Source organism: Malaclemys terrapin, chromosome 8, assembly GCF_027887155.1.
Source record: "Malaclemys terrapin pileata isolate rMalTer1 chromosome 8, rMalTer1.hap1, whole genome shotgun sequence".
NCBI classification, from domain to species: Eukaryota; Metazoa; Chordata; order Testudines; family Emydidae; genus Malaclemys; species Malaclemys terrapin.
Window position 1 is genome coordinate 52,792,779 of NC_071512.1, and position 13,504 is coordinate 52,806,282.

Sequence of the window (13,504 nt, forward strand, 5' to 3'; positions counted from 1 at the left end):
AGACTTGAAATTAGATGAAGGTTTCTAACCATTAGAGGAGTGAAGTTCTGGAACAGCCTTCCAACGGGAGTAGTGGGGGCAAAAGACATATCTGGCTTCAAGACTAAGCTTGATAAGTTTATGGAGGAGATGGTATGATGGGATAGCCTAATTTTGGCAATTAATTGATCTTTGATTATTAGCAGGTAAATATGCCCGATGGTCTGTGATGGGATGTTAGATGGGGTGAGATCTGAGTCACTACAGAGAATTCTTTCCTGGGTGCTGGCTGGTGAGTCTTGCCCACATGCTCAGGGTTTAACTGATCGCCGTATTTGGGGTCGGGAAGGAATTTTCCTCCAGGGCAGATTGGCAGAGGCCCTGGAGGTTTTTCGCCTTCCTCTAAAGCGTGAGGCACGAGTCACTTGCTGGAGGATTCTCTGCACCTTGAGGTCTTTAAACCATGATTTGAGGACTTCAATAAGTGAGGCATAGGTTAGGGGTTTGTTACAGGAGTGGGTGCGTGAGATTCTGTGGCCTGCGTTGTGCAGGAGGTCAGACTAGATGATCATAATGGTCCCTTCTGACCTTAAAGTCTGAGTCTATAAGTCTCTCATCCAGACAGATTCTATTTAGTGACTTATGGTGTTTAAACTCTCTAATTTGCAACAGACAAATATTTTTGTTGCATACATATTTTTATTTTTGGTTTAAAAATTATTTGTGCTTAATGGCAATAAAAACTTAATTAGCATTACATGTGCAATTTTGGATGGGAATCTTTTTCTTTATTGGATAGTGCTAGGAATACATAATAACATGGGAAAATCAGGAATCTTTATAATAGAACAAACAAATGAATTTCAACTAATCACATACTGTGTAAATCATACTTTCATTTACATAAATGCAAATTTAATTTGAGTTGTATTATTGAACGTTCAGTATAATATTGAAAAGTATTTTGTGTGTGTGTGTGTGTGTTTTTCTTTAAGTGCTCTTTAATGACTGTAAGGTACAAATCATGTGTTGGGTCAGTGTGGAAGAGCACCACCACAGCAGGAGCTACAGTTGTCCCTAAAGTAGTCATGATGCCTTACAGAGCTCTAGGGTGAGCAAATGATATAGTATCTATTTCCCTTTGCACCAGGCCAGCTTGCTGGCTTCCATGCAAGGTGGGCAGCACAGGGTCTTGCCCCATCCTCTTAGCAGAGGCAAGTACTCTTATGATACTGAACTATAAACATGGGGCTGCCTGTATGGAGCACAAGATATGGAGAGTCCCTCCTCATTGCCTTGTGCACGCTTATGGGATTAGGTACCAGTATTGGCCTAAGAATTTTTTTTAATATCAAGCATTGTGGGATGATAAAAATTGGGGTTTGTCCACCCGGGGATCTCAGAAAAATTAGTCCAAATTAACTAAAGGTTTCAATTTAAAGTGGATTAGCTAAACAGCATTAAGACCCCATGTGAATGTTCTTATTTAGAATTAAAGTGGCCTTAATGTGGGTTAGTTTAATTCACTGAATTGAGATAAACTGAATTAAGGCCACTTTAATTCTGATTGACTGTCCCCAGAGGGGTTTAAGGCCGTTTAACTAGTCCACTGTAAATTCACACCTTTAGTTAATTAAGACTAATTTTTCTGAGTGTCCCCATGTAGACAAGCCCTAAGTATTGAGACGAAATTCTTCTTTTAACAATGAGACCAAAAGATGTGAAATATTTCTAAAGGTTTGTCTTCGTGGGGGAATAGGTATTGCGGAATAGCTATTCCTCACTAGTTTCCCATGTGGACATTTATTCCACACTAAGAATGCCTTTGTGAGGTTTAACTTAATCAATTTTGGAAGTGTATTAAGCTAAACTGCAAGATATTTTAGTGCAGAATTGGTATGTCCACATTTGGAGCTAGTGTGAAATAGCTATTGCACTTTAAAATCACACTTCAGCTTATTCTGCACTTCTCCATGTAGGGCTTAGAGAACAAAATATGTGAAGTATTTCTAATAGTGTTTCGACTCTATAGGGTTTGAATTCACTAATTTTGCAATGTAGGGAAGACAGTTAATTTGCCAGTATGTTTATCATTTATTGCATTATATATAGGATGGTGTAAGAACGTATAGGGTGGTGTAAGACATTCATATATCCTGAATGTAATAGAAGTAGAGAACTAAAAATAAACAAAACCAAATCTAATAAGGGCTATAAAGACCAAAAAAAGAGACCTATTTCCTAGTCATAGTGAGATCTACTGTATAAGCTTGGAAAATATTTGTACAAATCACTTTTTGGTATGGCTTTTGCTTTTTTAGTTAAAAATGAAAGGATGGGGATTTAAAACAAAAACTTAACTATTAATTTCCACATAAATAGGGAATCTGTTAAAGTGTGTAGTGAGAGAGGTTCACATATGGTGATCATCTGTGCAGAATCACAAAGAATAAAGTTTCCATGAAACTCAGTCCCCTAAAGATAATAGCTATAGTCATCCAAGGATTCACCAGTTATACACTGTAAAGATTTAATTAAGATACCATTTTTACACTGTTCCTACAATATGGTTTGTTTTTTACGTATGAGCCTAAATTGCCTTCTGTATAATCTTAAAATGTTTCATCAGTATTTTTAACCACTGTACATCCATCACTTTACTGCAGTTGGAGTATTTTTTCAGTTGTATGTGTTTTCATCTACAGAAACTTTATGAGCTGAATAACCTGCATGCCCTTATGGCAGTGGTGTCTGGATTGCAAAGTGCCCCCATCTTCAGGCTGACTAAAACTTGGGCGGTAAGTAAGCTCAGTAGGGTAATTTGTGATTTTGTTTATTTCTTCTTGAAAAATAGATTTATTATAACCTTTTGTACCTTGCTTCAAGGATACAATTATTATTAAAGACACTTTTGAGTTCAATTGTACTGCGTACAATGTGTTTCTAGTCATTTAAGTCTCTATTCTCCTCTTGAGCCTTTTTCCATTTTGACATTGAAATATTTTCCTTTGAAAAATTGTTCCCTGCAGATTCTGTTAAATACAATGGTTCCTAATTTGGCCAAATGCTATTTTGTATTAGTTGTTGGAATATTATGAAAGCCAAAGAGAATTGTATTTTAATCATACAAGAGATCATATTGCTGGAGTTTTTTAGCTATAGAGAATAAATGTCCAAAAATTACTTGTTCAGATCCCATAAGTAATTTTCTTGTTTCTATCACTGATAACTAAATTTGATCTTTTTCAGTGTTTCCAAATATGATATTTCATAGTTGTAGTAAATGTACTGAACAGTATATTTGCATGTCTCTTTTTTAATATCAAAATTTGAAAGTGTGAAGTTCTTTTTGTTTGGCAATTTTTTTCCCTCTGCTACACTATATTTGGCTAAAATAGAAAGTAAGATGATTTTTCTGTACAAGTTTCATTAGTCAGCACAATTTTGGGACTAGCTTTTGCTAATTGCTACTGCAGAGGCAAGAAAATTGTCTGATTTTTGCCATAAATTATGTGCCTGCATAGCCATACAGATGGGCTTCATCCTTTGCAATGTATTCAAACACGGTAAGGTTTAATCAGCAATTGAAATACTTGCGTGTAAGGCATACACATGAATTGACTTGTAAAATGACGGCTGACAGTTCTCAGCGAGGGTATATCGGTGTACAGAACTTTCTCTTCTCCTTTGAGTGATTGCTCATGTGTATTCCACGATAGCTGTGCATGCTCACCACGTGCACCGGTGCTGGAAGTTTTTCCTCTAGTAGTACCCGTAGGGGGGAGAGCCCCCCGCGACCCTCGGAGTGGCACCTGCCTGGCGCGGTATAAGGGGAGCTGCACGCTTCCCCCACTTTCAGTTCCTTCTTGCCACCAGTGAAGGTGTGTCGGAACTGCTCTGCTCCAGCTCTGCTGTAGCTTGTCCACAGAACTGTTCGTTCGATCAACGTTAGCACCTGTAGTTAGTCAGTGTGCCCGGACCAGGGCATGCCCCATGCCCCGGGGTTTAAGTTGTGCAGCTCTTGCAGGCGTTCTATGCCAAGGAGAGACCCGCACGCAGACACGCTGCTTGGGAGAAACCCATATCAGCAAAAGGTGCAAGATTTGCAAGTCGTTTAAGCCTCAGACCAAAAGAGAAAGGGACATTAGGCTCTGGGCCATCCTGATGGAGTTGGTGCTGACCCCGACCCTGGAACGCTGCTCCAAACCGGTATCCGGCACTGTGGCATCGATATACGGCGACCCTCCAGTACCATTGACCAGTCGGCACCACTCCCCGTCCACAGGGCACGCCAAGAGGGCCAAAAAGACTTCCTCTTTGCAGCGACACCGAGGGAAATCTGGGACAGAGGCTAGGCCCATGTAGGGCAGTCCTCGATCTCCACCAGGCCCCAGGCCTCCGACTCAAACTGAGCGGAGTAGCCCGGCCCCTTCGGAACAGGCCTCTCTGGATGTCCAGATGCCTTCCACGCCTGACGCCTCTAGGCAGCCCGGGATGTCATGTCCATGCCGGTGCCTGGAGCGCCGCCGATGTCAACCCTGCGCTCCAGAGGCAAGCTGCTACTGGGATCCCCGCAATCGCCTCCAGCCCGGTACCGGTCTCGGTCGAGGGACCGTTCCTGACACTGATCACTGTCCAGCGACCGCTCGTGGCAGAGTCCAGGTGGATTGCCCTCAGCGCTGACCAGACTGTCTGGCTGGGTTCCCTCCGACTGGGACTCGCGGCACTGCTCGTACTCAAGGAGTGAATATTGATGGGATTGTGGCGGGCCTCGCCGTCGGTCCTCGTCTCGGAGAGGGTACCGCAGTCGGTCATGACACGATTGACTCAGTTCCCGCTCTAAGTCTCCGCCAAGACGTCGCAGTCCTGGGCGTCAATCGCCGATGTCTCGCCGTTGCAGGTCCGCCCATTGAGGCCGTTCGCGGAGCAGCTATTACTGTCGGTACAAGTCCTCCACATCGAGATCGTGGTCCCGTGGCCATCCTAGATCCCAGCACTGCCGCTTCTCCCAGTCCAGGGACAGCAGTGGATCTTACGCCAGCCAGGTCTCCATCCATAGCCTTCCCTTGATGGGCCAGGCTGGCCAACCCGGACAGCTGGTCCTGCCGGTGCCATAGCAGGTGCAGTGGTACCGAGCATCGTGGCCGGCCAAATGGTACCAGGGGGCACCATGGCCTCTGGCGCAACCCTCGGTGGGGGCTCGCTTGGTGGCCGGAGCTTTGGGAGCACTGTCGGCCTCCCTCTCCAGACCCCCGAGGAAGGAGTCGGTGGGACGTAAGTCCTCGGCACCATGCCTGGAGTCCAAGCAGGTGGTGGACCCTCCGGTGCCGGCCGACACCCAGAGCACCACACCGGCCTCTTTGCCCACCCGGAGGAGGCAATTGCGGCCCCGCCCCCCCTATGTCCCGCAGGAGGACTCTAGGGCCTACACCTCCAGGCAGAGGAGATGGAGGAGCCCTTGGACTCCCTGTTTAACGTGTTGTCCTATCGGCACCGGGTAGGGTGGCCTTGCCTCTCCATGAAGGGGTGGCTTTGATTTCAAATGCCCTGTGGCAAACACCAGCCTCGTTGGCCCCCATCTCTAAAAAGGCGGAACATTAAGTACTTTGTACCCACTAAAGGGCACGAGTACTTGTATGCCCACCCGGCGCCCGGTGGTCGAGTCGGTTAACCATAGGGAACGGCAGGGTCAGCCAGCCCCTGACCCCAAAGAAAAAAAACCTCTCAGACTGGACTCTTTCGGAAGGAAAATTTATTCATCTTCGAGCTTCCAGTTACGAGTGGCAAACCATCAGGCTCTCCTGGGCCGATACGAATTCAGTCTGTGGGGCTCCCTGCCTAAGTTTGAGGACTCCTTCCAGGAGCGCGATAGGAAGGAGTTTAAGGCACTAGTGGAGGAAGGGACAGTGGCTGCTAGGGTGTCCCTACAGGCAGCCTCAGATGCCACGGACACGGCTGCATGATCAATGGCCTCTACAGTGTCCATGAGACAGGCGTCGTGGCTCCTACTCTCAGTGAGGCGCAGTCTTCCATGCAGGATTTCCTGTTTGATGGGAAAGCTCTGTTTGCGGAGGAAACAGGTACAAGGCTGCATGGCCTGAAAGTCTCTCACCTGACCCTTCAGACTCTGGGCCTCTATGTCCCCGCTCCGGCAAAACATAAATTCAAGCCGCGGCAGACTCCCGCCCAGGCCACCCTCCCGAAGTACGAGGCCACCCATAAGAAGCGGGACTATAAGAGATGCCCTCAGAGGCAGTCTCGGCCTGCCCCCCAGCCTGGGTCCTCCAATGGCAAGCAGATGGGGAGAAGGCGTCCACTCGGGGGCACCCTGCCAGTCCCTATCAGGGATCCACCCCCAATAAAGCTTCCCTTCTCTAACCGGTTGTGTGCTTTCCTCCCGGAATGGTTGCGGCTAACCTCGGACCGATGGGTCCTCAACACCATTTCCTGGGGTTACACCCTCCAGTTTACTTCTTCCCCACCCTCTGCCCCCGTTCTTCTTGGGGGACCCCTCACACAAAGTTCTGCTTGAGCTGGAGGTGGGGCAGCTCCTAGGACTAGGAGCGATAGAGGCTGTGCCCAAGGAGTTCATGGGCAAGGGGTATTACTCCCGTTATTTCCTTTCCCGAAGGCCAAAGGGGGGCGCAGGCCCATCCTGGACCTCTGAGGTCTGAACCAGTACATGGTGAAGCTCAAGTTCCGCATGGTCTCCCTGGCCTCCATCATCCCCTCCCTGGATCCCGGGGACTGGTACGCTGCCCTCGATCTACAGGACGTGTACTTCCACATCCACTTATTCGAGGGGCACAGACACTTCCTCAGTTTCATGGTGGGACAGAATCATTACCAATTCACAGTCCTTCCATTTGGTCTGTCTACTGCCCCCAGGGTGTTTACAAAATGCTTGTCGGTGGTAGCAGCCTACCTCAGATGGCGGTCTGGATATTCCCCTATCTGGACGATTGGCTTGTCAAGGGCACCTCCCGGTCGCAGGTGAGGGATCACATGGCGCTCCTCCTGTCCACATGCACTGCCTTGGGCCTGTTGGTAAACAACACCAAGTCCACATTAGTCCTGGTCCAACGCATAGAGTTTATCGGGGTGCTCCTGGACACAGAATCAGCCAGGGCCTCTCTCCCGCCAGACAGGTTCGAGACCCTGAAAGGTGTCATAGACTCAGTCACAAGGTTCCCGGTGACAACAGCCAGGGTTTGCCTGCAATTCTTGGGTCATGTCGGTGTGCACGTACATGGTCTGTTACACCAGACTCAGGATGAGGCCTTCCAGCTCTGGTTGGCCTCGAAGTTCTCCCAGGCCATGGACAGGATGGACAAGGCCCTCACCGTGCTGGACTCTGATCGCCTCCCTACGATGGTGGTCTGCCCCAAACAACATGCTCCAAGGGGTCCCGTTCAGGGGCAGGGCCCCATCACTGGAGCTGGTGTCTGATGCATCGGACCTGGGTTGGGGGGCTCACGTGGGGAACTTTCAGACCCAAAGTCTGTGGTCGGCTCAAGACCTGACCCTACATATAAACGTCAAGGAGCTCAGGGCAGTGCGGCTGGTGTGTATGGCCTTCCGCTCATACCTAGAGGGCAAGGTAGTCAGAGTCCTCACGGACAACACAGCCTCAATGTTCTATATCAACAGGCAAGGCGGGGCCTGATCCTCTGCCGCGAAGCCCTCAGGCTGTGGGACTTCTGTATAGCCCACGACATCCACCTGCCTGGAAGTCTTCCACGTACTGGGCGCCCGGAACAAGAGGGTGGATCGCTCGAGCAGGGACTTTTCCTCGCAACACGAGTGGTCCCTCCACCCGGAAGTGGCCCACTGGCTCTTCCGAAGGTGGGGAACTCCCCAGGTGGACCTATTTGCAACTCGGCAGAACTGATGATGTCCCCAGTTCTGCTGGGGGTGTGTGGGAGGCCTGGGTAGGGGCGCTATCGCCGATGCCTTTCTCCTGTCATGGTCAGGCCGGCTTCTTTACGCCTTTCTCCCGTTCCCTCCTAATCAGCAGGGTCCTAGAGACGATAAAGTCGGACAAGGCCCAGGCAGCATTGGTACGGGACCCTCACGGGCCTGGCGGAAGCTCCACCGATGCTGCTCCGCCTCGACCTGCTCTCCGCCTCGACCAGGGCCGCCTCCTACACCCCAGCCTAGCGGCTCTTCACCTCACGGTGTGGCTGCTCAGTGGTTAGGTGGAGAGGAACGGACATGCTCGGACCAGGTTCATCGCAGCCTCCTCAAAAGTAGATGGCCCTCCACTCGCCACGCTTATTTGGCAAAGTGAACCCAATTTTCTAGGTGGGCGGTGGACCAGGGTGACCGCCCCGATCCAGTTTATCCTTGATTACCTCCTCCACCTGAGGACCCAGGGCCTGGCGCCCTCGTTGATCAGGGTGCACTTGGCAGCCATATTGGCCTTCCATCCGCCGGTGCAAGGGCACACGATATTTTTCCCATGCTATGACTGGCCAGTTCCTTAAGGGTTTGGACCGTCTTTTTCGTATTCTAGACCCCCAGTCCCACAGTGGGATCTAAACCTGGTGTTTGCTCATCTCACGGAGCCCCCGTTTGAACCACTGGCCACATGCTCCTGGTCTCACCTCTTGTGGAAGGTGGCCTTCCTGATTCCAATCATATTGGCCAGGCGAGTCTTGAGGGCCCTGACCTCCGAGCCGCTGTACATGGTCTTTCATAAGGACAAGGTCCAGCTCCGTCCACACCCCGCATTCCTGCTGAAGGTGGTCTCCGCCTACCACATGGGTCAGGACATTTTTCTACCAGTCCTCTGCCCCAAGCCTCACGCATCCAGTTAGGAGCGCCATCTCCACACACTCGATGTGCGGCAGGCTCTGGCTTTCTACCTCGAGCAGACTAAGCCGTTCAAAAAGTCCTTGCAACTGTTTGTCGCCTCGGCTGAGCGCGCGAGGGGCCAGCCGATTTCCACTCAGAGGCTGTCCAGTCGGATCACTTCGTGCATCCGTTCCTGTTATGAACTGGTGGGTGTTCCCCCGCCACCCATTGTCAGGGCACATTCGACTCGGGCGCAGGCCTCATCGGCTGCCTTCATGGCCCACGTCCCCATCCAGAACATTTGTAGGGCCACCATGTGGTCTTCGGTTCACACGTTCACCTTGCACTATGCGATCGTCACCCAGACCAGGGACGACGCTGGGTTTGGCAGGGCTGTCCTTCATCCTGGGAACTTGTGAACTTCTACCCACCTCCAACAGATACAACTTGGAATCGCCTATTGTGGAATGCACATGAGCAATCACTCGAAGAAGAAAAGACAGTTACTTTTTCCGTAACTGGTGTTCTTCGAGATGTGTTCCTCATGTCTATTCCACATCCCACTCTCCTTTCCCTCTGTCGGAGTTGTCTGGCAAGAAGGAACTGAGGGTGGGGGGAGCTCAGAGCTCCCCTTATACCGTGCCAGGCAGGTGCCACTCCAGGGGTTGCCGGGGGCGCTCCCCCCTACGGGTACTGCTAGGGGAGAAACTTCCAGCACCTGTCCCCATGGCACGCACGCACACCTATTGTGGAGTAGACATGAGCAACACATCTCTAAGAACACCAGTTATGGAATAGGTAACTGTCTTATATGACCATTCTCAGCATAGGGAAATCCTAATTAAAGTGGACTGAGCAAGCATTCTGAAAGAATTAGTGGGTTGCAGGACTGAATGCTCTCTAAAGTGAGGCTCTAAATCCTTCCCCACTGCGCTACAGGTAGTCATGTCCGCTGTTGTCTTTGTTCACATAACTGTATCTTTGCCACCAACATGCATGATACTGGAATGGCCTTTTACAAGGTTCTATTGGTCATTTTCACCTCAGTGGCAGAGAAACTTTGGCTGTTTCAACTACAAGGACAATAGGTCAGATTGTTGCAGGTGGTTGGCCTCAGTATAAATACCTTCACAAAGGGAACATACTGACCACACATGTCTGGCCATAGCCTTATCTATCACCCACTCTCTGCATTCTATGATGAAAAGGGACTGGAGAGAAATGATTTAATGAAACAAAACCCTAAGATCCATTAAATTGGCTCTTGCTTTTCCTTATGACACTACCTCTGATGTTGCCACAGTCTCTGTAGATGTCTTCTCTGAATTACTTTAGAAAGCGGATACTTATATTTCAGGACTTCTGATCTGTATCCCACCATAACAAGGCAGTTACATACAGGAACCCTTTGGGTGCCTAATTGACCCACTTTGAAAAAAACACAATTAACTAATGAATAATTTCATCCTGTTCATAACTTCCTGTGTTAGTATTGCTGCTAGTTCTTTCATCCCTTTCATTCTATCGGAGTTAGAAGATGCTTCCCAAACAGTATCCAAAAAGGTCACACAAGAAGTGACTTCTTCACATGACAATGAATCCCTGATAGCCCAGGAGCCTGTCCTTCTAGAAGGAAGACAGTCAGTTCTTCAGGGAAAGGTACACGTTTTTGTAGTTATGTATAGTGCCTAGCACAATGGAGCCTTGAGCCACAGTTGTGACCCCCTGTGCACTACTACAGTTCAAATAATAATGAAAACTTCTCCTTTGAGTGATTGTGCACATACATGTTCCACTGTAGGTGTTTGTGTTCCAGTGCACATAAATTACACACTTTTTGCCATCAGTACCACTAGGTGGCCCGTGTGCCCCTGCTCTCCCCAAGTTCTTAGGTCAGGGCATGCAAAGGGTGTGTCCACTGCCTCTCTTTCAGTTTCTTTTCCTGTTGTGAGAGTTGGGGCTTCCATAGTGTTAGCTTCGATTAGCCAGCTTTCAAAAAACTTGTAGTGTGTACATTTAGTATATTTAGCATACTATAATTAGTTATAGTTTTTATTAGAACCTGGAGGATTTATTATGGAAAAAATCCCCAGATTTTAAACTGTCATGTGTAGGGCTGATATCCATATCACAAATAGGCACAAGAGCTGTTTGGTTTGTCTATGTGAGGGCCATGTGAGAGACAAATGCCCTATTTGTACTTTCATTCCCCCCCCACCCCAACTGAAAAGCAGAGATACTGTCATCGTAAGATTCACTTCTTGAAGGAGGCAAATGTGACCTGTGTCTGAGCCAGGTCCCGATCGTGATCCAGGAGACTCTGGATTAACTTGGAGTGTCTCTCCAACTACTTCTGAGTCAAAACACAAGTCTGATAGTAAACATTGTTTCCCCCTTCTCTGTCCAGGTCAGAGCATTCTGACTATGACAAGACCTCCAAGTCTCAATCTCTTCTCCCAGAAAGTCATCTGTTAAGTCCTCTGGTACTGGTTAGAAGCTTCACAAATTGAAGTGTTCATCGGTCCCATTTGAGATGGCACCATCAATTCCATCAGAGCCATTGAGACAGATGTCCTCAGCTGTGCCGGTCCTTCTCAGACTGTCCAGTATACTTCAGCTTCACCAACACTGTTGGCATCAATATGATCACGTGGGGAGCTTTCTACTCCCTGGGTATGGGCAGTTAGGGATCTTCTTTGTTTTTCCCTGCCTGACTCTCCTCTGCTGCAGCTGGCTCCAGTATTTGTGCCGACGACGCACTCTGCACTGAAGATATACCCAGCACTGACCTATTAATCGGCTTTTCGGCCACCTAAATATCTTCCCTGGCCCTATTTCTCCATGGTCCTATTTGTCTTGGGCTGCTCCAAGAGACTCTAGACCTCTGTCTCCATTCCCTTTCTAGGAGGAGGTATACTCCTCCCTCAGTACAAGAGGCATCTTCTTAGTATCCTGCAGCCATCCCTCAACCTGCTGTGATGGAATCTATGAAGGAGGAAGAATTACTAGAGGAACCCTTAGATGCTCCTCCCTATATTTCCTCCTCTTCACTGGACAACGTGTTTACTCCAGAGTCAGTGTCTCTTTCTCCCCTCTTCTCCCCTCCCTACCTTTCCCTTAAGAGAATTTTGAAGTCTTCCAGAATCTGATGAGAGTAGCTGCTTCTCTAAGGGTGCAGGCAGAACCTGTGCCAGAGAATACACATCTTCCTTGATGTACTGCAGACTCCCACTTCAGGAAGGGTTGCCTTTCCTATCAATGATGCCTTACTACAGCCAGCAAAGAATCTTTGGCATACTCTAGTCTCTATATCTCTCAAGGCCAACTGAGTGGACAGATGATACCAGGTCCCTCAGTCAGATTTTGAGTATTTTTTTACTCCCCCAATTCCTGATTCTCTGATGGTAGTGACTGCTAATGAATAGTTTTGTCAGCCTCCTAATAAGTCCACTCCAAAGGATAAGGAGTTTAAGAAACTGGATTTATGTGGCTTAAACTATTCTCCTGCCACTCTTGAGAGTTGACAATTATCAGGCTCTTTCTTCAAAATATAATTTTATTCATTTCTCTTCTCTTTTTAAGTTTGCTGATAAGTTAGTAGAGGAATTTAGGGACCAGTTTCTAGCTTTGTGCTGTAAGGTGGCCCTCAAACTACATTTTCCTTCAGGCAGCAATAGGTGAGGCTGATACCACTTTGCACTCTATGAGCACTGAAGTCTCCCTGTGACATTCCTGATTGCAGGATTCTGACATTACAAAGGAGCTGCTGAATACAATACAAGACTTATCATTTGAGGGGTCTAAATTGTTTTCGACCAAAACAAACAAACAAAAAAGATAATGCTGTGTGCACACTAAAAGATCGTTGTGCAATGCTTTGCTCTTTAGGAGTTCATGAAGACCAGTTATGAAAAAGAAGCAGTTTATGCCGCAGTATTACTTTAGAACCTCTTTTCATCAGAGACCTTGATATGTCCCTAAGAAGAGGTCACCAGCTATCTTTGGCTGTGGCAGGGCCTTCCCACCAGACATCTGCAACCTCGAAGCAGTCGTTTTGATTTTTTGATCAAGAAATGTATACTGATGATATCTCCTCCGTTTGGATTATGCCTGTCTCTGTTTTACTATGCTTGGGAAAACATCATGTTGGACAAGTGGGTACTCGGTACTTTAAGGGAGGGATATGCTATCCAACTCTTACCTTCCTTTTCCCAACCCGCCTTCCCCATCCCTTTTCAGGGATCCCCCTCATAAGTTTGTGTTACTTCAAGAACTATGGTCTCTTCTAGAATTGGGAGCAACAGAAGAAGTTCCTTGCCAACACAGAGGGAAAGGCTTCTGTTGTTGGTGCTTTCTGGTCCTGAAGAAATGCTTTCACCCCAAAGTTGAACTATTTCATAAAAAAAAAAATCAAGTTCAGGATGGTCACAATATATCCCTGCCACAGAAAGTATTTTTGATTTGTTATAGGCACCAACCATTACTAGTAAATAGTGTTCTACTTCAGTTTCTCTTCATCCCCGATGTTCTTCACCAAATGCATGTTGGTGGTAGCAGACTACCTCCATCGTTTGAGCATTCAAATATTTCCTTATCTGGATAATTGGGTAGTTTGTGCTCTATCAAGCGACTGGGTCCAGAGCAATGTCCTACTCATCAGACTAATGTTCTTCCATTTAGGGCTGAAACTAAATTTGGGAAATCACAGTTAAAAACCCACTCAACTCAT

The 13,504-nt window shown here is 47.8% G+C and overlaps 1 protein-coding gene across 4 annotated transcripts in view; it reads left to right on the forward strand.

The window, feature by feature from the left end:
- RALGPS2 (Ral GEF with PH domain and SH3 binding motif 2) overlaps nt 1–13,504 on the forward strand; it is a 287,833-nt gene that overhangs the window by 121,785 nt on the left and 152,544 nt on the right. For all 4 annotated transcript variants that reach the window (XM_054038029.1, XM_054038031.1, XM_054038032.1 and 1 more), the window contains one exon: nt 2,685–2,777. In XM_054038029.1, coding sequence (XP_053894004.1) covers nt 2,685–2,777 — 93 coding nt within the window. The remainder of the gene's footprint in view (nt 1–2,684; nt 2,778–13,504) is intronic.